General features: G+C 45.4%; 1 protein-coding gene across 1 annotated transcript in view; it reads right to left on the minus strand.

The window, feature by feature from the left end:
- The window catches only part of fndc3ba (fibronectin type III domain containing 3Ba), a 448154-nt gene that overhangs the window by 38065 nt on the left and 384765 nt on the right, over positions 1-25324 (minus strand). The window contains exon 22 of the mRNA XM_068042776.1: positions 6679-6959. Coding sequence (XP_067898877.1) covers positions 6679-6959 — 281 coding nt within the window. The remainder of the gene's footprint in view (positions 1-6678; positions 6960-25324) is intronic.

Genomic DNA, 25324 nt, shown 5'->3' on the forward strand with positions numbered 1-25324 from the left:
GTTGTAAAGCACTTTGGGATTTCCTGAGTTTATGACAGTCGCTATAGAAATGCAAGTCCGTCTTCTTTTCGTAATGTAATGGGCTGAGGATAGGGAAATGAACAGAGATCCCACTCCTAATTGCTACTTCGGGCAGGATTTTACCACTACCTTTGGGAGCCCCGACATTGGGACCACATGGGGGCCCCGAGCCCACACTTGCCAGACCGGCTCAGCAATCTACCCCGAGGCAGCCGAGGCACTCAGGCTCCTATTAACATCCTCGGGCAGGCTCCCGATGCGATCAGCCGAATCAGAGGAGACTCGGCAGCACCACTGGGAGAGATGGACGCTGCTGAGGTAGGTCGGAGACCGCGAGGGCACCTCAAAATGGAGGCACCCTTGAAGGTGTGGATTCAGATTAAAATTTATGAGGGGAGAAGCCATTAGGCTGCTCAGGGTGGAGGTGAAATTCCTCCGAGTGGATCGTTTGGGCCGCATGTGCGGTCTTTCCTGGTCAGGGCTCCCTCTTTGGTTCCAGGCTGCCTCCATTGAGCTGGCGGCCTGTGCACGCGGTGGGGTAGGTGGGTCACTCCATTGGCGATACAGGGTATTGAATTAGACGATCAGCCAAGATCTTTTCTGAATGGCGGAGCAGGCCCGAAGGGCTGACTGGCCTAGTCCTGCTCCTATTTTTCTATGTTTCTATTAAAATCCCCACAACATCACCCCTAATTGGTGCCTTAAACATCTTAATTGGATGCTCGCCTCCATGCAGCGGGCAACGGATCTACTTCCCAGCCTACTCTGGGAAAGCTCCCCGTCAACGGGAATGCACTGGGGAGCTGTCCGGACACGGCTTCCCCCTGATTTTCCCGGCCCCCCCCCCCCCCCCCCGCTACCCCCCGCCTCCAAGCCTGTCACCATGGGGCAAGGAAAATTCAGCCCCTAACATTCACGTACAGTAATTACTAAAAGCTAATGGACAGTTAAAAACATAATTAAAAATGTTAATTGGAATGTTGGCCTTTATCTCAAGGGGGCCGGACGTTATATTACGGTTATTAAAGCTGTGCTTAGACAGCATCTGGAGTTACTGTAATAAAAACAAGAAATGCTGGAATCACTCAGCAGGTCTGGCAGCATCTGTGGAAAGAGAAGCAGAGTTAACGTTTCGGGTCAGTGACCCTTCATCAGAACTGAGTTACTGGAGTTACTGTGTTCAGTTCCGAGCACCAGACCTCAGGAAGGATATACAGGCCTGGGAGGGAGTGCAGCGCAAATTCACCAGAATGGTACTGGGGCTAAAAGGTTTAAATTATGAGGACTGGGCTTGTATTCCCTTGAGTTTGAAGATTAAGGGGTAATCTAATCGAGGTGTTTCAGATAATTAAAGGAGTTGATAGGATAGAGAGAGAGAGAGAAACTATGTCCTCTGGTGGAAGAGTCCAGAATAATGGGAATAACCTTAAAATTTTAGCTGGGCCGTTCAGGGGTGATGTCATGAAGCACTTCTTCACACAAAGGGCAGTGGAAATCTGGAACTCTCTCCCCGAAATGAAGCTGTTAAAGCTGGGGGATCAATTGGAGATTTCAACACGGAGATTGATTGATTTTTGGTTGGATAGGATTAAGGAAAATGGAACCAAGATATGTGACTGGAGTTAAGGTACAGACGAGCCATGAAGTAGTTGAATGATGGAACAGGCTTGTGGGGTGCTGAGTGAGAGAGCTCACTGGATAGTGATCAGGGAGGGTAGATTCTGCTCCACCCCCACTGTACTGAATTATTAAATTCACCACAGGCTGGCCTGTTTGGGGCTACATTTGCCTTACGGAATACATGAAGTAGAGGCTGAACCTCCAACCCTCATTGTCTCTGGATTTTCTATCAGGGCACCAGGGAGAACTCCACCCCCCACCCCCCTCCCCCACTCTTTTTCAAAATAACACCTTTTAATGTTCACCTGAGAGAGCAGACGGAGGCCTCGGTTTAACATCTCATCCAGAAGACAGCACCTCCGACAATATTGTCGCAGCTTTAAAACAGTAAGGTGGCAGGAGATGGAAGGATGAGCTGAAACCAAAGCTTTTCCTCATTCTTCCTCTCCCCTAAGCCTGTCTCCATTACACCAATGGTACTTAGTGCTGGGTTCTTGCTAATGCTTCATCTATGCTGGAACTAAAGCAACACCAGGACTGTAGAATAGAAATTAATTACCATATTTTATACTTCCAGCGATTTTGAAACAAATCACATTGAAGCATTAACTGTGGCTCAGTGGCTAACACACGTGCCTCTGAGTCAGATGATCATGAATTCGATCCCTGCTGCAGAGATTTGAGAACAAAATCCAGACTGTCATTCCCAGTGTAGTACTGAGAGAGAAACATGAAACAAGACTGGGTCTGTCCTCTCAGATGTATGTAAAAGACGAGGGGAGTTCTCCCCTGGTGGGCTGGGCCAATATTTATACCTCCAGCAACAACAGATGATCTAGTCATTGTCACATTGCTTTTTTGTGGGATCTTGCTGTGCATAAATTGGCTGCTGTGTTTCCTATATTACAACAGTGACCACACTTCAAAAATACGTCATTGGCTGCAACAAACTTTAGGGATGTTCTCATGTCATGAAAGATACAGAAGTGCAATTATTTTCTTTTATATGGGAAGTGAGTTTTCCAATGGCAATTGGGGTGAGTCATCTATCTCAGGCCTGGTCACAGAGAGGAAGAAGAAAGCAGGAGGCAGGAAAGTATCACCAAGAACTGCACTGATCCTGATGACCTAGGTTGCAAAGTAAATTCATTGACCCCTGGCTCCAGAAATCTATACTCCAAGACATGGAATCAGACGAGGCTTCATAGATCATTATCTAAGATACTAAACAGCAGGCTGCTGAACACACTAACAGGATCTGCAGTCCCACAGCCTCTGAGTCAGAAGCAGAGCTCGATTTTCCATTCAATGATTCTGAGTGAGTAGGAAATCATTCACCTTTTGAGGCTCGCGTGTCTGTTTTGTAAGTTGACCGAGTGTTGACTCTGTGTTCCTCCATCTCTGGCCTCTTGAGCATCCTCAACTTCCTTCGTCCATCATTAGTGGACGTGCCTTCAGCTGCCTGGGCCCTCAGTTCTGGAATTCCCTCCTTAAACCTCCCTCTCTGGTAAGAATGTGGAATTTTCTACCACAGGGAGTAGTTGAGGCGAATAGCGTAGATGCACTTAAGGGGAAACGAGATAAGCACGTGAGGAAGAAAGGAATAGAAGAGTATGTTGATAGGGTGAGATGAAGTAGGGCAGGTTGTGTGGGGCATAAAGATCAGTATGGACTGGTAGGGCTGAATGGTCTGTGTCTGTGCTGTACATTCTTTGTGAAGATGCTCCCTAAAACCTACCTCGGACTGAGTTTTTGGTCATTAATGTCTCCTTACGTGGCTCGGGGTCAAATTTTGCCACAATTGCACTCCTGTGACATTTTATTACCACATAAACACAAGTTGTTGTTGTAATTCCAAGTTTCAACCAACAGAAGTGTTCAAACCACCTTCGCCCCTCCTAAAGATGCCAAAACTAGCATGAATAAAGCTTCACAATCATTGTGACCATCCCTCGCTGACAGGAGTCACTCAGTAGGGATCAGCACCTATCTTAAACAGCAGGGGAAAGAATTTTGATCTTCATTTGTCAAAAGTCTTGCCCAATATATGGCATGGTGCGATCCTGGAGTTCCCGATTGTAACTAATATGGAGTTTCTGTGTGGTTTTCCTTCATTCTCCCTGTGTCTGGTGCAAATAAATTAAAATTCACAAAGGCGGAGTTTGTAGAAAATGATAAAGGTGATTGGCTAAACATTCCACATTTGGCTATAAACACAAAAGAAAGATTTGCATTCCTATAGCGTCTTTCATAACCTCAAGATCTCCCAAAGCACTTTCTGACGTGCAGTCTCTGTTATAATGTAGGAAACGCAGCAGCCAATTAATACACAGCAAGCTCCCACGAACAATGAGATAAATGATCAGATAATCTGTCTTTAGCGATGTCGATTGAGTGATATATATTGGCCAGGACTCCAGGGAAGTCTCCCCTGCTCTTCTTCGGAACAGTGCCACGGGATCTTTTACGCCCACCCGACAGGGTAGTCGAGGCCGAGAGCAGTCAAACAGCAGAGAACATTCCAGATATTGGGTATTGGGACGAAAGGTTAATAATGGAAATTGTAACAAGTTCGTACAGTTTAGACAATCCCAGGTTTGATCCCTGGTTTTTGCAGAGTTACCTGATCTTAGCTGGGTCAAGGAGGAGCTGCCATTAGCCTCGACACCTGATTTGGGAGGGGGACGAACATCCTTCACTATAGACCTTGGACTTTCACTATAGAATCATAGACTGTGAATGCACAGAAGAACCTGGTGCAGGCTCTGTGGAAGAACTACCCAATTTAATCCCACACCCCAGCTTTCTCCGCAAAACTCGGCAAATTAATCCTCTTCAGGTACATGCTCAATTGCCTTTTGAAAGTTCCTGTGGAATCTGATTCAGATATGCATTCCAGATCTTAAACCTCTGTGTAAAATAACTTCCCCACATTTCCCCTCTAGTTCCTTTGCCAATTATTTAAAAATCTATGACCTCTGGTTATTGAGGTACTTGCCCCGCCATTCAATAATATCATGGCTATTCTTCTACCTCAACTCCACCTTCCCACCCTTTCCCCACATTCCCTGATTCCCTTTGTAACCATAAGTCTGTCAATCTCTGTCTTTAATAGACTTACTGTTTGAACATCCACAGCTCTCTGGGGTAGAGAATTCCAAAGATTCACAACCCACTGAGTGAAGAAATGTCTCCTCATCTCAGTCCTAAATGGCTGACCATTTATTCTGAGACTGTGCCCCTGTGTTCTGGATTCCCCAGCCAGGGGAAACATTTTCTCAGCATTTACCCTGTCGTGCCCCTTAAGAATTTTATATGTTTCAATGAGATCACCTCTCATTCTTTTAAACTTCAGGGAATATAGGCATAGTCTACTCAATCTCTCCTCGTATAGCAATCCCTTCATTCCAGGAATCAACCTTTGTTGCACTCCCTCTGGGGCAAGTATGTCCTTCCTTAGGTAAGGAGACCAAAACTGCACACCGTACTCCAGGTGTGGCCTCACCAATGCCCTGTATAAATGCAGTAAGATTTCCTTACTCTTATACTCCATCCCCCTTGGAATAAAGGCTGACATACCATTTGCTTTCCTAATTGCTTGCTGTACCTGAATCTGAACTTCCTGTGATTCATGTACAAGGATACCCAGGTCCCTCTGAATACACACATTTCGCAATATCTCACCATTCAAAAAGTATTCTGCTTTTCTATTTTTCCTGCTGAAGTGGATAACTACACACTTCCCCACATTATATTCCATCTTCCATGTTCTTGCTCATTCACTTAGCCCGTCTATATTCCTCTGCAGTCTCTTTGTGTCCTACTTACAACTTACTTTCCCACATAGCTTTGTATCGTCAGCAAATCTGGATATACCACACTCAGTCCTTTCATCTAAATCATTGATATAGATTGTAAATAGCTGAGGTCCAAGTACTGATCCTTGTGTTACCCCACTGGTTACAGCCTGCCAACCCAAAAATGACGTTTATTCCTACACTGTTTTCTGTCCAATAACCGTGCAAATATATTACCCCAATCCCATGAGTCCTAATTTTGTGTAGTACCTTATCGAATCCTTTCTGAAAATCCAAATACACTTCGTCCACTGGTTCCCCCTTATCCATCTTACTGGATACATCTTCAAAAAAACTCTAACCGATTTTTCAAGCACGATTTCCCTTTCATAAAACTATGTTCCACCCAGTCATAATATGTACCCTGTTATCACATCCCAGAAACTGGGTTCTATCATTTTCTCCACTACTAATATCAGGCTAACTGGCCTATGGTTCCATCTTTTCTCTCTCCCTCCTTTCTTGAATAGCAGGATTATATTTGCTATCTTCCAATCTGCAGGCATGGTTCTAGAATCTAGGGAATTCTGGAAGATGAAATCAATGTATCTACCTCTTTTAAAACCTAGAGATGGAGGTCATCAGGTCCAGGCAATGTCAACTTTTAGTCCCATTATTTTCTCCAGTACTATTTCTTTACGAAAACTAATATCTTTAAAGTTCCTCATTCTCGCTCGACCCTCAATTCCCCATTATTTCTGGAATGGTTTTTGTATTTTCTCCCATGAAGACAGATATCAGATATTCTTTTAGTCTCTCTGTCATGTTGTCACAGAACTCTCTCCATTGCCGATGCATGGATTAAAAAAAGCCAAACTTACAAAGTGGGAATATTGCCAAAATTTTAAGAAAGCAACTGTAGTGATTGTAAGGTTGAATTGTAATACATCCATTACAACCACATGTTGCAGCAATTACGGGGATGAATCATTTCAGCAGAAATCTTTGACAATTTATTGCATGTCGTATTTACAGGAAGGATGGGAGATTTGGGGGAATTGGAAGAGGTTTTCCCTACAAGGACTCAATGTTCACATCAGGCAATCCCCGGGTCACGAACTCTGTGCAGAGTTAGGTGCAACATGGAAACAGGACATTCGGCCTGGCATTTACTCTCCACATGGGAAAGTAGTCCCAATTGTATTTACCCCCCCCCCCCACCGTGTGATGAGACAATTACCTGTAGGAGGTGTCTGGTAGGAGATCCCGTATCACATAGGCTGTGACACTGTCCACAGTAAGCTGAGTCTCCCCAAGGTCTATACTGTATGAGAGGATCTCGGACCCATTACTGCACGGTTCGGACCACTTGACAGCAAGGCACGTAGAAGATGAGGTCAGACAAGGGTCCAAGTGTTGGTCGTCCAGGATATAGATGGTGGAGACAGCAGCGGGGACTGAGGCAGGGCTAGTGTGGGTGACCACACTGCTGTAAGGCCCCGAGCCTGCCTGGTTAGTGGCCTGAGCAGAAAGGGAAGAAAGAAAACAAACTGTCAATAGATCACTAAAGACCTGCCGTTCATTCAGAAGGAAACTTAGGCCGAAAAGTCCCAACCCATTCTGAAGACTCACCTCATCTCCAGCACCAAAGACTGGTAAGGACCCTACATGGTGGGGAACATTCACTGAGTGATTCACCTCACCACGATCTCATCATTCAAAGCAAAGCCAAAAGCTTGGTGGTAGAATCATAGAACTTTACAGCAGAGAAGGAGGCCATTCAGCCCATTGTGCCTGTGCCAGCTCTTTGGAAAAGCTCTATCCAATTAGCCCCACTGCCCTGTTCTTTCCTCATAGGCCTGCAAGTCTTTCCTGCTCAAGTCTTTCATAAGGGCAACTCTCAGCTTGACATTTCGAAGCATCTTTCATTATCGAGAGACCTAAGCAAAGGCCCACAGACCAGAACACAATTGCAGTTACAAAGTGTAGGAGTGAAACTGATGGAATGAAATAGCAGAGAGCTGGTGACAGCTAGTTTGTATTTGAAAAGCCTGTAGATTGTGGGAAGAACAAACATAAAGAAAACATACATTATTATAGCACGCTTCAGGACCTCCCCAAAGTGCTTTACAGCCAATGAGGTACTTTTTGAAGTGTAATCACTGTTGTAATGCAAGAAACACACAGCTGTCAATTTGCGCACAGCAAGCTCCCACAAACAGCAATGTGATAATGGGCAGATAATCTGTTTTAGTGATGTGGATTGAGGGATAGATGTTGGCCCAGGACACCAGGGAGAACTCCCCTGCTCTTCTTCCAAATAGTGACCATGGGATCTTTAACATCCAGAAAGGGCAGGTGGGACTTTGGTTTTACATCTCATCCGAAAGATGGCAGCTCCAACAGTGTGGCACTCCCTCAATACTGCACTGGGAGTGTCAGCCTAGATTATGGGCTCAGATCTCTGGGGTTTCGACCGAGGGAGCTGAGAAAGGTGAGCTCTGAGGTACTGGGAGGTTAATGTGTGAGGGAAAGAGACAGTTCAAAGGACCTTTTGCTTTCAATACTGAAGGAAGGAGGATCAGAGGAATGTTCGGAAGAGCAAAGATAAAATCGGAGCATCAAGAAAGAACATCTACCTTTCCTGCTAAGCATTTGCCTCATTGGGATCATGAGTAGAGAGCACTGAATTTTAAAGGGGTGCAAGATGATTTCTGTGCACCTTTCTAGGTAAAATAATTAGTTGCACAATGCAGAAACAGAGAGACTTGGGGGTCTACATACACAGGTCTTTGAAGGAGGCTGGTCGAGTTAATGAGGTGGTTAAAAAAGCAAACCGTAAAGCCTGGCTACCCGACCCGAACCCGACTACACATGTCAGTTTCGTGTCCGGTCGGGTCTATGTCTGGAGTCCAGCATTCGGGCCCGGGTTTTGTTTTGTATTGTTTTCTTTTTAATCTACGCTTTGATGCGATTTTATTTTCCTGCATTAATAACATGTTTGATATTTTTGGGTCGGGACGGGCATGAAAAAAAAATTGAAGGACTCGGGTCCGAGTCGGGTTTTAATTTTATACCCGAGCCAGACTTTAGCAAACAGCATTCCTATTTTTATAAATAGGGACATAGGATACAAAGCAGGGAAGCTACGCTGAACATTTCTAAAACATTGGATAGGCCCCAGCTGGAACAGCAGTGTGCCTACTTCTGGGCACCACGTTTCGGAGGGATATCAAGCAATGTTCCCTCTAATTTTAGTTTTATTGTGCGCAGCCTGTTTGTTGCACTGTGTGGCACCTTTAAGGTTGCAGTGTGGCCCTGCAGGTGCACAACTTAAAGGGAAAACTGATGTCAAGGCCTTGGAGGGGGTGCAGAGGAGATTTACTAGGATGGTACGAGGGACTTCAGTTACTTGGAGAGACTGGAGAAGCTGGGATTGTTCTCCTGAGAGCAGAGAAGGTTGAGAGGAGATTTAATAGAGATGCACAAAATCATGAGCAGTCTTGATAGAGTAAAGAAGGAGAAACTGTTTCCACCGGCAGGAGGGTCAGTAACCAGAGGACACAGATTTAAGGTAATTGGCAAACGAACCAGAGGAGGAGATGAGAATTTTTCTTTTGAATGCAGTGAGTTGTTGTGATCTGGAACGCACTGCCTGAATGGACTGTGGAAGCAGTTTCAACAGTAACTTTCAAAAGGGAATTGGATAAATACTGGAAAAGGAAAGGTTTGCCGGGTTATGGAGAAAGAGCAGGGGTCTGATTTTTTTCACTTTTCAAAGAGCTGGCAGTGACACAATGGGCCAAATGGCCTCCTGCTGTGTTGAATCTTTCTTTGATTCTAACATCAGTTAACAACGATCAAAGCAGTCTGCATATTATTACTTAAAGAACATGAAGAAAATTATATCAATATCTTGGGGATGATCACCTAGCTTTACTGCATCTAATTTGGTCAATGATCCATCCAGTTAGATTCTGTACGTGCCTCGCACTGAGGATCATATATTTTCATCATACATTTCAGGATTCTCTGAAGCGATGCCCAGGTTTATAATCCAGTGAAAATCTGTTCTGCGATTAACAATAATTATATTCCCATCATGCACCATCTGCAAGATCACGCGTTATACCCGCAGTGACGTCAAGAGGATGAAGTGAAGACCCAAGATTTAACCAGAGCTACAGGATTGACGACAGTTCACTGATGGTGATGATTATGGCCAGGTGTGGAACAGAAGGTGTGAGAATCACTGTCGGAACTGTTCCAGCGTGCTGGTCTTAATTTTCCATCAATCACCAGTGAAAAATATAACACATTGTGTCCTTCACCTGATCGTTTGGAAACAAGGACCAAACAGGCAAGTGGGTTTTTTGAAATCTAAATCAGAAAGAATTTTGGATTTCTATAGCATATTTCACCACCTCAGGATTCTTCAAAGCACTTTTGAAGTACTTTTGCTGAAGTGTATTCACTGTTGTAATGTAGGAAATGTGGCTGCCAATTTTCACACAGCAGGATCCCACAAAGAGAAATGCGATAATGATCAGATAAAATATTTTTATGATGTTGGTTGAGGGATATTGTCCAGGACACCAAGGGGAATTCCCCTGCTCTTGTTCCAATTGTGGCCCTGGGATCTTTGATGGATCTTAGAGTCATCAGATCACAAATAAACTAAACCTAGGAGGAGGAAATGCCAAAGGAACAAGGACAGAAAATCTGCAGCAAATGGCTGATGGTCATAAACATTTTCTGAATCCTTTTTCCATTTTTGCTTTTACTTCTCTGCTGCTGTGGGAATTGTCCCAGCAACCATATCTTCCCAGCTTTGCTGTCATCCTGGGATTCCACACTATCTATGAATTTAGTGTCCTTTCTATAATGGGACTCCCAAAACTGCACACAGTTCCCTAACTAGGCCCTAACCAGTGTATTTGAACAAATTCATCAGTCACTGCACTAGTAATCCAGAGGCCTGGGCTAATGCCCTGGGGACACGGGTTCAAATCCCACCACGGCAGCTGGTGGAATTTAAATTCAATTAATTAATAAAAATCTGGAATTAAAAGCTAGTCTCAGTAATGGTGCCATGAAACTATCATCGATTGTTATACAAACCCATCTGGTTCACTAATGTCCTTTAGGAAAGGAAATCTGCCGTCCTTACCTGGTCTGGCCTACATGTGACTCTTAACTGCCCGCTGAAATGGCCTAACAAGCCACTCAGGTGCCAAGGGCAATTAGCAAAGGGATGGGGCATCGCCCACATCCCATGAACAAATGAAAAAAAGCACTTCTTGTACTTTATGCCTAAGGTTGCCAACCCTCCAGGATTGCCCTGGAGTCTGATGATTAATCTCCTGGACACAGGACAGGCTTGGAGTGCCGAAGGGCCTGTTCCTGTGCTGTAATTTTCTTTGTTCTTTGACACTGCTCCCAGGAGAACAATCAAGGTATTAAAAAATAGGTGTGTGTACTTCCAATTTATTTGCACACTTTTCTTTTATTAATTAAAAAAAAATGGAGATAGTGGGAAAAGCATGACCAGTTGGGGCAATTGGAGGCAGTCATGTGATAAAACCTCCAGGAATATGTCTAACCAGAGTTGGCAACCCTATTTCCGCCCTTCGTACTGCACACATTCTCAATCATGGTCTAGTCAGTAACAACAGATGCATGCTAATTGGCTTCAAAAAGATGCTTCCTTGGCAACTTTTCTCATGAAATTACCACATCACCCTGCCTACAATCTCTCAATTCAGCCAGTCCAATTCATATGAAAGAGCAGGTTGACTTCCATTGACTGTGCGTATCTATTAGGATGGATCGATGTATCTCTTTGGGCTTTAATGGTGTGTCCTGGGCCAATATTTATCCCTCAACCAACACCACTTAGACAGATGGTCTGGTCATTTATCTCATTACTGTTTGTAGGACCTTCCTCTGTGCAAATTGACTGCTGCATTTCCTAAGTTCAACAGTGACCACACTTCAAAAGTACTTCATTGGCTATAAAGTGCATCAGGACGCCCTCAGGTGGTGAAAGGCGCTACAGGAATGCAAGTTCTTTCTCTTTCTTCGAAAACCACATTCTGGGCTTAATTAGATTCCCGATGTCCCCAACCACCAGTCAAAATACCAGCCTCTAAACCAATGCTACAAGCAGTCTGAAAACTTAAATAATCACTTCAGGAAAAACTATTTATGTGAAGAGACATTAACGTGGCTCCATGGGAGAAAGCAGCCAGCATCTCAAACTCATTTCTTCAATTGCAGCATAGATTTGATTGCAACTGTTTCACTGCCTGAAGCTCAGACAGTTTAATTTATTTTGCTATTAACCAGACACAGAACCAAATACACCAATGAACTCAGGATGACTTTTAATGCAGATTTGCCCAAGTCACTGAGGCCAATTTTAACCCCTACCTGCTCGAGAGCAAGGACAACAACAGACATGTGTTTATATAGCACCTTTACTCTCATATCCTTCCTAAAGTGTGGTGACCAGAACTGGACACAATACTCCAGTTGTGGCCTAACCAGAGCTTTATAAAGTTTCAGCAAAACTTCCCTGCTTTTGTACTCGATGCCTCCATTTATGAAGCCCAAGAACCCCAATGCTTTACTAATCTCCTTCTTCTTCGGCCTCCTTATCTCGAGTGACAATGGGTAAGCGCCTGGAGGTGGTCAGTGCTTTGTGATGCAGCGCCTGGAGTGGCTAAAAAGTCCAATTCTAGAGTGACAGACTCTTCCACAGGCGCTGCAGATAAAATTGGTTGTTGGGGCTGTTACATAGTTGGCTCTCTACTTGTGCTTCTGTCTTTTTTCCTGCCAACAGCTAAGTCTCTTCGACTCGCCACTCTTTAGCCCCGCCTTTATGGCTGTCCGCCAGCTCTGGCGATCACTGGCAACTGACTTGTGATCAATGTCACAGGACTTCGTGTCGTGTTTGCAGACGTCTTTAAAGCGGAGACATGGACGGCCGGCGGGTCTGATACCAGTAACGAGCGTGCTGTACAATGTGTCTTTGGGGATCCTGCCATCTTCCATGCAGTTCACATGGCCAAGCCATCTCAAGCGCCGCTGGCTCAGTAGGGTGTGTATGCTGGGGATGTTGGCCGCCTCAAGAACTTCTGTGTTGGAGATACGGTCCTGCCACCTGATGCCAAGTATTCTCCGGAGGCAGCGAAGATGGAATGAATTGAGACGTCGCTTTTGTCTGACGTACGTTGTCCAGGCCTCGCTGCCATAGAACAAGGTACTGAGGACACAGGCTTGATACACTCGGACTTTTGTGTTCCGTGTCAGTGCGCCATTTTCCCACACTCTCTTGGCCAGTCTGGACATAGCAGTGGAAGCCTTTCCCATGCGCTTGTTGATTTCTGCATCTACAGACAGGTTACTGGTGATAATTGAGCCTAGGTAGGTGAACTTTTGAACCACTTCCAGAGCGTGGTCGCCAATATTGATGGATGGAGCATTTCTGACATCCTGCCCCATGATATTCGTTTTCTTGAGGCTGATGGTTCGGCCAAATTCGTTGCAGGCAGCCACAAACCTGTCGATGAGACTCTGCAGACACTCTTCAGTGTGAGATGTTAATGCAGCATCGTCAGCAAAAAGGAGTTCCCTGATGAGGACCTTCCGTACTTTGGTCTTTGCTCTTAGACGGGCAAGGTTGAACAACCTGCCACCTCATCTTGTGTGGAGGAAAATTCCTTCTTCTGAGGACTTGAACGCATGTGAGAGCAGCAGGGAGAAGAAGATTCCAAACAGTGTAGGTGTGAGAACACAGCCCTGTTACACGCCATTCAGGATAGGAAAGGGGTCTGATGAGGCACCGCTATGCTGAATTGTGCCTTTCGTATTGTCATGGAATGAGGTGATGATACTTAGTAGCTTTGGTGGACATCCGATCTTTGCTAGTAGTCTGAAGAGACCACATCTGCTGACGAGGTCAAAGGCTTATTCAAGAAAGGTCAAAGGTGAGATCTATGAAAGCAACGTAGAGGGGCATCTGTTGTTCACAGCATTTCTCCTGTAGCTGGCGAAGGGAGAACAGCATGTTAATGGTGGATCTCTCTGCTCAAAAGTCACACTGTGCCTCAGGTTCGACACACTCAGCCAGCTTCTGGAGCCTGTTCAAAACGACTCGAGCGAAGACTTTCCCTATTATGCTGAGCAGGGAGATTCCACGGTAGTTGTTGCAGTCACCGCGGTCACCCTTGTTCTTCTAGAGGGGATGATATTGGCATCGCGCATGTCCTGTCGTACTGCTCCCTCATCCCAGCACAGGCAAAGTAGTTCATGGAGTGCAGAGAGTATAGCAGGCTTGGCACTCTTGATTATTTCAGGGGCATCACTGAGTTCTGATTTTGTTGGCTGTTCGTCCAGCTCATCCATGACTGGCAGAGACTGGGCTGCATTGACGGCGGTCTTGGTGACAACATTTTCCCTGGAGTATAATTCTAGGTAGTGTTCCACCCAGTGGTCCATTTGCTTGCGTTGGTCAGTGATCGTGTCCCCTGATTTAGACTTGAGGGGTCGATCTTCTTGATGGTTGGCCCAAAAGCTCTCTTATGCGTACATTCCTCTGATGTTTCCGGTGTTGGAGCCTAGCTGAATACAACTGCTTTACTAACCACTTTCTCAATATGTCATGCTACCTTCAAAGATCGATGCACATGCACCCCCAGATCCCTCTGTCCCTGCACACTCTTTAGAACTGTGCGATTAAGTCTATATGACTTTGCCCCATCCCTTCGCCAAAATTCACCACCTCACACTTCTCTGCATTGAATTCCATCTGCCACTTGTCTGCTCATTTTTCTAGCCTATGTCCTGTTACAGTCGATTTGTTTCATCCTCACTGTTAGCCACACCTCTAAGTTTGGTATCATTTGCAAATTTTGAAATGCTACTCTCTATTCCAATGATCCTTGGGGACCACCAGAGTCTACCATCTTACAGTCTGAAAAATAACCATTTACCATGACTCCTTGTTTTCTGTCCTTAAGTCAATTTTTAAAATCCAAGCTGACACTGACCTCCTATTCCATGAGCCTTAATTTTGTTAGCCAGCCTTTTATGTGGGACTTTTCCAAATGCTTTCTTAAAATCCATATAAACAACATCCATTGCATTCCCTTCATCAACCTTCTCAGTTATTTCATCCAAAAAAATTATTTAGATTAGTCAAGCATGATCTGCCTTTTAAAAATCCACGCCAACTCTCAATTAACTTGAACCTCTTCAGGTGCCTGCTGATTTTGTCCCTGTTTATTGTTTCTAAAACCTTACCCACCACGGATGTTAAATTAACCATCCTGTAGTTACTAGGAATGTCCTTACACCCTTTCTTGAATAAGGGTGCCACATTTGCCACTCTCCAATCCTCTGGCACCTCCCCCGTATCTAGGGAAGATTGGAAGATTTATGGTAAGCCCTTCTGCTATCTCCACCCCCACTTCCTTTAGCAACCTGGGAGGCAAGCCATCCAGACAGGGTAACATACTCTCTCAGCATAGCCAGCATTTCCAGTACATCCTGCCTCTCAGTTTTCACCTCATCCATTACCTCTATCATCTCCCCTTCTACCAATATTTTATCAGCAACCTCTCCTTGAGTAAACCCCGATACAAAGTACTCATTAAGTATTCTAGCCTTGCCCTGTGCTTCTAAGCATCGATCATGCTTTTTGTCCCTAATAGGCCCCACCTGCTACCTGTTTACTATCTACATGTCTGCAGAAGATTTCTGGCTTCTCTTTTATGTTGACTGCCATTCTATTCTCATATTCTCTATTTGCCAGTCTTATTTTCCTCTTCACTGATAGTCTTCAACCTGATTCTTGCATGAAGAATTCACCTGCCATGTATCATACACCCTCTTTTTTTGTTTCATCATAATCGCTATCTCCATCATCCAATCTGGGTCAAAATCCTGGAACTCCCTTCCTAACAGCACTGTGGGTGCACCTACCCCAAATGGACTGCAGCGGTTCAAGAAAGCAGCTCACCACCACCTTCTCAAGAGCAATTAGGGATGGGCAATAAATGCTGGCCTGGCCAGTGACGCCCACCTCCCATGAATGAATAAAAAAAAAGGGGCTCTGGTTTTGCTTTCCTGACCTTTTATCCTTGTCAATAGCCTGTACCTGAAACAGCTCTTCGTTAAAGATCACTCATTGTTCCGTTACAGTTTTTCCTGTGAGTCTTTGGTTCCATTTCACCCTGGCTAGATCCCCTTCTCATCCCATTGAAATTAGCCCTCCTCCAATTTAGAAGTTCTACTTTAGATTTCTCCTTGCTCTTCTCCATTACTAATCTAAATTGGCCTGCACTGAGAGCTGCAGAGTCTGGTGAGGAGTTTTAAGGGTTAATTTCTATCTAATGCGTTGATGTTCACTGGAACACTGGAGCAGGCCAAAGACAGAAATGCTGGCATGAGAGCAGGGGGAAGTGTTGGAATGGCAAGCAACCGGAAGCTCGGGGTCCATGCTTACGGACTGAGCGGAGGTGATCTCATTGAAACCTACAATATACTTAAAGGGATAGACAGGGTAGATGCAGCTAAGATGTTTCCCCTGGTTGGGGAGTCTGGAACCAAGGGACACAATTTCAAAATAAGGGGGAAGTCACTTAGGACCAAGATGAGGAGACATTTCTTTACTCAGAGGGTTGTGAATCTTTGGAATTCTCTACCTCAGAGGGCTGTGGAAGCTCCGTCATTGAGTATGTTTAAAGCAGAGATTGACAGATTTCTAAATACCAATGACAAAGGGATATGGGGATAATGTGGGAGAAAGGCATTGGAGTTGATGATCATCCATGATTGGATTGAATGGCGGAGCAGCCTCGTTGGGCTGAATGGCCTATTCCTGCTGCTATGTTCCTAAACCTTTTGATACAATGATCACTCTTACTCAAGCATTCCCCCACAGATACTTGGTCCAATTAGCCCACCTCATCCCCCAGCACCAGATCCAGCAATGCCTCCTTCCGAGCTGGACTGAGAACATACTGGTCAAAGAAGTTCTCCCGAACACATTTCCGAAGTTCCTCCCCCAATACTCTAACATGATCTCAATCAATATTTGAGTAATTAAAGTCCCCCAATATCACCACTCTATAGTTCTTGCACATCTGATTTCAGCGCAGATTTGCTCCTCTATCTCTCTCTCTATTTGGAAGCCTATAGAATTCCCCCAGAAATGTGATTTTTTTTTTTGCTTCTCAACTCCAACCAAATGAATTGTACACTTTGCCCCACATGGACATCCACTCTTTCCAATACTACAATGTCTTCCCTGGTCAGTACTGCCGCCCCACCTCCCTTTGTTCCTTCCCTATCTTTTCTGAACATCTTTGAATATTAAACACCCAGTCCTCACCATTTTTAAGCCATGTTTCCATTATCGCTGCTACATCGTATTCCCATACTGCAATTTGTGCTTGTAGCTCTCCGACCTTATTGACCATACTTTATGCATTTACATACATGCATTGTAATCCTGTAGTTGTATTCCTGGAAGTCCTTTATATGGTTTAGTGACAAATTTTGCTTTATAACACTCTTGTGAAGCACCCAAGGATGCTTTATTACATTAAAGGCGCTATATAAATCAAGTAGTTGTCGTTGAGAAGTTGGGTGGCTGATTTATAAAAAGGAACTGTTTTGTTTGCCCTAATGCTCTTTTCCCTGTTGCTAAAAACTGTACATTTCTCAGAACTGCAGAGTGAAGGCTGCAATGAACATCAGAGTTTAGCAACATGAGTCATTGCCTGTTCATTTGAAGTTTCTAAAGCCTATTTCTATTAATATTGATATACAAATTACAGGTGTATATAAGAGTGAGATAATGTGTGAGTATAATTATGGCTGTTGTCATCAGTGCTGGTAGTAACCATTCTGAGTAATGTCAAGATAACTGATTCAACCCTGAGGGTCTGTAATGTTCATGCACCTGAACAAAATAACATTCTAATTCTCACTATTAATCTACATGACCATCCAAGTTCTCTGTGCTTGGTTTATAATTATCTCCACTACCTTCCATACTTTGTAATGGTCTTTCAAATCTTTGATGCCCGATTCATTATCTGTCTAGGTTTTCTAGCAACTTTTCCCCTTCCTAAATCCACTCTCAGATTTCAGCTGTGGCTCAGTGGGAGCATTCTCACCTCCGAGTCAGAGGTCATGGGTTTGAGTCCCGCTCCAGAGACTGAAGCCTATGACCTCGACCGACACTCCCGGTGCAGTACTGAGGCAGTGTCTGAGGTGCTGTCAGATGAAACACTAAAACCGAGACCCTGTCTGCCCTCACTGGTGGGCATAAAAAGATCCCATGGCACCATTTCAAAGAAGAGCAGGGGAATTCTACCTATCCCTCAAATAATATGACTAAAAATACAGATGACCTGGTCATCATCACATCTCTGTTTGTGGGAGCTTGCCGTGTTCTAATTGGCTGCCGTGTTTCCTACATTACAAAGACGCTGTGCTTCAAAATGTTTTAATTGGAGGTAAAGTGCTTTGGAACGTCCTGAATTTGTGAAAGGCGCTATAGAAATATTCTTTTTCATTGATGTAAATTGTGTGTTTTTGACAACACGAGGCCAATTGAAAGTCCTCCCCACATTGACTCCTCACTGACCAACAGGTCCACAGGCACCAGACATGCTTTGCAACCTCACCCAAATGGCCATTACTCATCCATGAGCTGCATGCTGAATGCCTGTAAGCTGATCAAGCACAGCAGCATCGCAACCAAGGATAATTGTCCACAAGCACAGGGCTCACTGGATAAAGTAAGAACTTGCATTTATATAGCACCTTTCAAGACCCTCAAAGGGAGGTGAAGGCAGATTCAACAGTACTCTTCTGAAGGGAATTGGATAGCACTTTCAAAGAGCTGGCACAGGCACAATGGGCTGAATGGTTTCCTTCTGTGCTGTAGGAGCTTATGGTTCCATAACAGATTAAGTGAGTGGTCAAAAGTGTGGCAGATTGAGATAAGTGTAGGGAGGTATGAGGGCAACAACTTCGGATAGGAGAAAGACAAATGGGAATCAGCCCTGTCGAACCTGCAAACTCTTCCTTACTAACATCTGTGGACTTGTGCCAAAACTGGGAGAGCTGTCCCACAGACGAGTCAAGCAACACCTGACATAGTCATACTCACTGAATCATACCTTACAGACAATGTCCCAGACACCACCATCACCATCCCTGGGTATGTCCTGTCCCACTGAGGTGGCGGCACAGTGGTATACAGTCAAGAGGGAGTTGCCCTGGGAGTCCTCAACATTGACTCTGGAACCCAGGACGTCTTATGGCATCAGGTCAAACATAGGCAAGGAAACCTCCTGCTAATTGCCACCTACCGCCGCCCCACCTCTCCTCCCCCCTACCTCTCCTCCCCCCTCGGCTGATGAATCAGTGCTTCTCTATGTTGAACACCAATTGGAAGAAGCACTGAGGGTGGCAAGAGCACAGAATGTACTCAATGTCCATCACCAAGAGTGGCTCGGTAGCACCACTACTGACCGAGCTGGCCGAGTCCTAAAGGACATAGCTGCTAAACTGGGCATGCGGCAGGTGGTGAAGGAACCAACAAGAGGAAAAAAGCAACTTGCCCTCATCCGCACCAATCTACCTGTCGCAGATGCATCTGTCCATGACACTATTGGTAGGAGTGACCACCGCGCAATCCTTGTGAAAATGAAGTCCCGTCTTCACCCTGAAGATACCCACCATCGTGTTGTGTGGCACTATCTCCGTGCTAAATGGGATAGATTCAGAACAGATCTAGCAACTCAAAACTGGGCACCCAAGAGGCTCTGTGGGCCATCAGCTGCAGCAGAATTATATTCAAACACGATCTGTAACTTCATGGCTCGGCATATCCCCCACTCTACCACTAATATCAAGCCAGGGAATCAACCCTGGTTCAATGAAGTATGCAAGAGGGCATGCCAGGAGCGGCACCACACATAGCTAAAAATGAGGTGAAGCTACAACACAGGACTACTGGCATGCCAAACAGTGGAAGCAGCATGCAATAGACAGAGTTAAGCGATCCCACAACTAATGGATCAGATCTAAGCTCTGCCACATAGAGTCGTGAATGGGGGTGGACAATTCAACAACTAACTGGAGGAGGCTCCACAAATATCCCCATCCTCAATGATGGAGGATCCCAGCACATCAGTGCAAAACACAAGGCTGAAGCATTTGCATCCACCTTCAGCCAGAAGTGCCAAATGGATGATCTATCTCGGCCTCCTCCTGAGGTTCCCAGCATCACAGATGCCAGTCTTCAGCCAATTCAATTCACTACATGTGATATCGAGAAACACTGGATACAGCAAAAGCTATGGGTCCTGGCAAAATCCCAGCAACAGCACTGAAGACTTGTGCTCCAGAACTAGTCTCGCCCCTAGCCAAACTGTTCCAGTACAGCCACAACACTGGCATCTACCCGACAATGTGGAAAATTGCCTAAGTATGTCCTGTGCACAAAAAGTAGGACAAAGCCAATCTGGCCAATTACCACCCCGTCAGCAGTTAAGTGATGGAAGGTGTCTTCAACAGTGCTATCAAGTGCCACTTAAACAGCAATAACCTGCTCACTGATGCTCAGTTTGGGTTCCGCCAGGGCCACTCAGCTCCTGACCTCATTACAGTCCTGGTCCAAACATGGACAAAATGGTTGAACTCAAGGTGAGCTGAGAGTGACTGCCTTTAATATCAAGGCAGCATTTGACCGAGTATGGCATCAAGGAGCCCAAGCAAAACTGGAGTCAATCGGAATCGGGGGGAAAACTTTCCACTTGTTGGAGTCATACCTAGCACAAAAGGAAGATGGCTGTGGTTGTTGGAGGCCAATTATTGTATACAAAATCATGAGGGGCATTGATAGGATAGATAGGAAGAAACTTTTTCGCTTAGCGGAGGGATCAATAACCAAGGGGCATATATTTAAGGGAAGGGGCAAGAGGTTTAGAGGGGATTTGAGGAAAAATGTTTTCACCCAGAGGGTGGTTGGAATCTGGAACACACGGCCTGAAGGGGTGGTAGAGGCAGGAACCCTCACAATGTTTAAATAATATTTAGATGTGCACTTGAAACGCCATAGTATACAAGGCTACGGGCCAAGTGCTGGAAAATGAGATTAGAATAGATAGGTGCTTGATGGCCAGCACAGACATGATGGGCTGAAGGGTCTGTTTCTGTGCTGTATAACTCTATGACTCTATCTCAGCCCCTGGGCATTGCTGCAGGGGTTCCTCAAGGTAGTGTCCTTGGCCCAACCATCTTCAGCTGTTTCATCAATGAACTGCCCTGCATCATAAAGTCAGAAATGGGGATGTTCACTGATGATTGTACAATGTTCACTACCATTAGCAACTCCTCAGATAGTGAAGCAGTCTGTGTCCATATGCAACAAGACCTGGACAACATTCAGGCTTGGGCTGGTAAGTGGCAAGTAATATTTGTGCCACACAAGTGCCAGACAATGACCATTTCAAACAAGAGAGCATTTAACCATCTCCCCTTGACATTCAACAGCATTACCATTGCTGAAACCCCCACTATCAACATCCTGGGGTTACCATTGGCTACAAGAGCAGGTCAGAGGCTGGGAATTCTGTGGCGCGTAACTCACCTCCTGACTCCCCAAAGCCTGTCCATCATCTACGAGGCACAAGTCAGGAGGGTGATGCCTGGATGTGTGTGGCCCTAACAACACTCAGGAAGCTCGACACGATCAGGACAATATCAGCACCCCATCCACTACCTTCAAATTCACTCCCTCCACCACCAACGCACAGTGGCAGCAGTGTGTACCATCTACAAGATGCACTGCAGCAACACACCAAGGCTCCTCAGACAGCACCTTCCAAACCCACGACCTCTACCACCTAGACGGACAAGGGCAGCAGATGCAGGGGAACATCACCGCCTGCAAGTTCCCTTCCAAGCTACACACCATCCTGACTTGGAACTATATCACTGTTCCTTCACTGTTGCTGGGCCAAAATCCTGAAACTCCCTTTCTAACAGCACTGTTGATGTACCTACACCACATGGACTGCAGCGGTTCAAGAAGGCAGCTCACCACCACCTTCTTAAGGGCAATTAGGGATGGGGAAAAAATGCTGGCCTAGCCAGCCACGCCCACATCCCATGACAAAAGCAAATATAAAATAAAATTCTTAAATGGTGAGAAACTTGGAGCTGTGAAGGAGTAAGGAGATTTGGATGTGCATGGAGACAAATAACTAAAAGCTAGTGCACAGGCGCAAAAAACATTAGCCGTCATCTCAAAAGGGGCAGATTACTGCGAGCTGGAAGTTATGTTACAGCTCTGGTCACAGCCCCTCTGAGAGTAACTGTGTTCAGTTATGGGCACCACACCTCAGCAAGGATATGTTGGCCTTGGATGGGGTACAATGCAGATTCACCAGAATGATACTGGAGCTATAATGGTTCAATTATGAGGGCAGGTTGCATCGATTTAGGCTTGTATTGCCTTGAGTACAAAAGATTAAGGAGTAGCATTTAAAACGATAGAGACTGGGTCGACAGAGGGAAACTATTTCCTCTGGCAGGGGAATGCAGAACAAGAGGACACAATTCTAAAATTCGAGCCAGGCCGTTCAGGAGTGATGTCAGGAAGCACTTCTTCACACAAAGGCCAGTGGAAATCTGGAACTCTCTCCCACCAACAGCTGGGGGTCAATTGGAGCTTTTAAAGACTGCAATCATGACTTTTGTTGAATATGAGAGTTGAGGGATATGGAGCCAGGTTGGGTAAATACAATTGAGGTGCAGATCAGCCATAATCTGATACATTTAAGGAACAGGCTCAAGGGGCTGAATGGACTCCTCCTGTAACTACATATCAAAGAAAATTTCAAAAAAAAGACAGATAACAGAGCAATCAGCAGAACCTGCAAATGACTGAAAGCACTTGTCAGGTTTGTGCAGCTGAGCAACTGAAGACAGGTGTGTGTGCATGTGTATGTGTGTGTATGTGTGTGTGTGCGTGCGTGCTTCATGGATTCTGAAATCTAGTACACGTTTGCTACATTGGCACAATTACCTTCAGAATGAAATGTTATTACCTTCACATTCAGAACACAAAAAAGGAACCAAAATTAACGAGTGAGGTGATGGAAACTTACCTCCTTTTATTTATTTTTTCGTACAAAAATTATTCAAAGCACATTTCAAATGGTACGCTGGCCTGTGTGTCATGCACCAGTATCACTCACTAACTCGTTTCATGAACCCATTTATTATGTCAAATGGAGATATATTCAGAGCATCAGTTCCTCGCAGCTGAACAGCCATTAGTTACCAGCTGGTGCCGACTGATGAATACAGATTGTACGCTGCAGTACATCCAATAGAGCTGACAGTGCCCTTTCTCATCACCTCACAATTACATTTTAACAACATTTGTGGCACCAATAAATAAATAAATAATGAAACGAGAGATCTGGGTGAGGTGAGTTCAAAGACAGTCGTTTTCAATGGCACACCTGTACCCGCCAGTACTGTACCCCAGTGTTATACAGTGACAGACCTGTACCCACCAGTACTGTACCCCAGTGTTATACAGTGACAGACCTGTACCCACCAGTACTGTACCCCAGTGTTATACAGTGACAGACCTGTACCCACCAGTACTGTACCTCAGTGTTATACAGTGACAGACCTGTACCCACCAGTACTGTACCTCAGTGTTATACAGTGACAGACTTGTCCCCACCAGTACTGTACCCCAGTGTTATACAGTGACAGACCTGTACCCACCAGTACTGTACCCCAGTGTTATACAGTGACAGAACTGTACCCGCCAGTACTGTACCCCAGTGTTATACAGTGACAGACCTGTACCCACCAGTACTGTACCCCAGTGTTATACAGTGACAGACCTGTACCCACCAGTACTGTACCTCAGTGTTATACAGTGACAGACCTGTACCCACCAGTACTGTACCTCAGTGTTATACAGTGACAGACCTGTACCCACCAGTACTGTACCCCAGTGTTATACAGTGACAGACCTGTACCCACCAGTACTGTACCTCAGTGTTATACAGTGACAGACCTGTACCCACCAGTACTGTACCTCAGTGTTATACAGTGACAGACCTGTACCCACCAGTACTGTACCACAGTGTTATACAGTGACAGACCTGTACCCACCAGTACTGTACCTCAGATTTATACAGTGACAGACCCATACCTACCAGTACTGTACCTCAGTGTTATGCAGTGACAGACCTGTACCCACCAGTACTGTACCTCAGTGTTAAACAGTGACAGACCCGTACCCACCAGTACTGTACCTCAGTGTTATGCAGTGACAGACCTGTACCCACCAGTACTGTACCTCAGTGTTAAACAGTGACAGACCTGTACCCACCAGTACTGTACCCCAGTGTTATACAGTGACAGACCTGAACCCACCAGTACTGTACCTCAGTGTTATACAGTGACAGACCTGTACCCACCAGTACTGTACCTCAGTGTTATACAGTGACAGACCTGTACCCACCAGTACTGTACCTCAGTGTTAAACAGTGACAGACCTGTACCCACCAGTACTGTACCTCAGTGTTAAACAGTGACAGACCTGTACCCACCAGTACTGTACCTCAGTGTTAAACAGTGACAGACCTATACCCACCAGTACTGTACCTCAGTGTTAAACAGTGACAGACCCGTACCCACCAGTACTGTACCTCAGTGTTATACAGTGACAGACCTGTACCTGCCAGTACTGTACCACAGTGTTATACAGTGACAGACCTGTTCACACCAGTACTGTACCCCAGTGTTATACAGTGACAGACCTGTACCCACCAGTACTGTACCCCAGTGTTATACAGTGACAGACCTGTACCCACCAGTACTGTACCCCAGTGTTATACAGTGACAGACCCATACCCACCAGCACTGTACCACAGTGTTATACAGTGACAGACCTGTACCCACCAGCATTGTACCTCAGTGTTATACAGTGACAGACCTGTACCCACCAGCACTGTACCTCTGTGTTATACAGTGACAGACCTGTACCCACCAGCACTGTAACTCTGTGTTATACGGTGACAGACCTGTACCCACCAGTACTGTACCCCAGTGTTATACAGTGACAGACCCATACCCACCAGCACTGTACCTCTGTGTTATACAGTGACAGACCTGTACCCACCAGTATTGTACCCCAGTTTTATGCAGTGACAGACCTGTACCCACCAGTACTGTACCCCAGTGTTATACAGTGACAGACCTGTCCCCACCAATACTGTACCCCAGTGCTATACAGTGACAGATCTGTACCCACCAGTACTGTATGCCAGTGTTATACAGTGACAGACCTGTATCCACCAGTATTGTACCACAGTGTTATACAGTGACAGACCTGTACCCACCAGTACTGTACCCGTGTTATGCAGTGACAGACCTGTACCCACCAGCACTGTACCTCTGTGTTATACAGTGACAGACCTGTACCCACCAGTATTGTACCCCAGTTTTATACAGTGACAGACCTGTACCCACCAGTACTGTACCCCAGTGTTATACAGTGACAGACCTGTCCCCACCAATACTGTACCCCAGTGCTATACAGTGACAGATCTGTACCCACCAGTACTGTATGCCAGTGTTATACAGTGACAGACCTGTATCCACCAGTATTGTACCACAGTGTTATACAGTGACAGACCTGTAACCACCAGCACTGTACCCCAGTATTATACAGTGACAGACCTGTAACCACCAGTACTGTATCCCAGTGTTATACAGTGACAGACCTGTACCCACCAGTACTGTGTCCCAGTGTTATACAGTGACAG

Source organism: Heterodontus francisci, chromosome 11 (assembly GCF_036365525.1).
Source record: "Heterodontus francisci isolate sHetFra1 chromosome 11, sHetFra1.hap1, whole genome shotgun sequence".
In the NCBI taxonomy this organism is placed as follows: Eukaryota; Metazoa; Chordata; class Chondrichthyes; order Heterodontiformes; family Heterodontidae; genus Heterodontus; species Heterodontus francisci.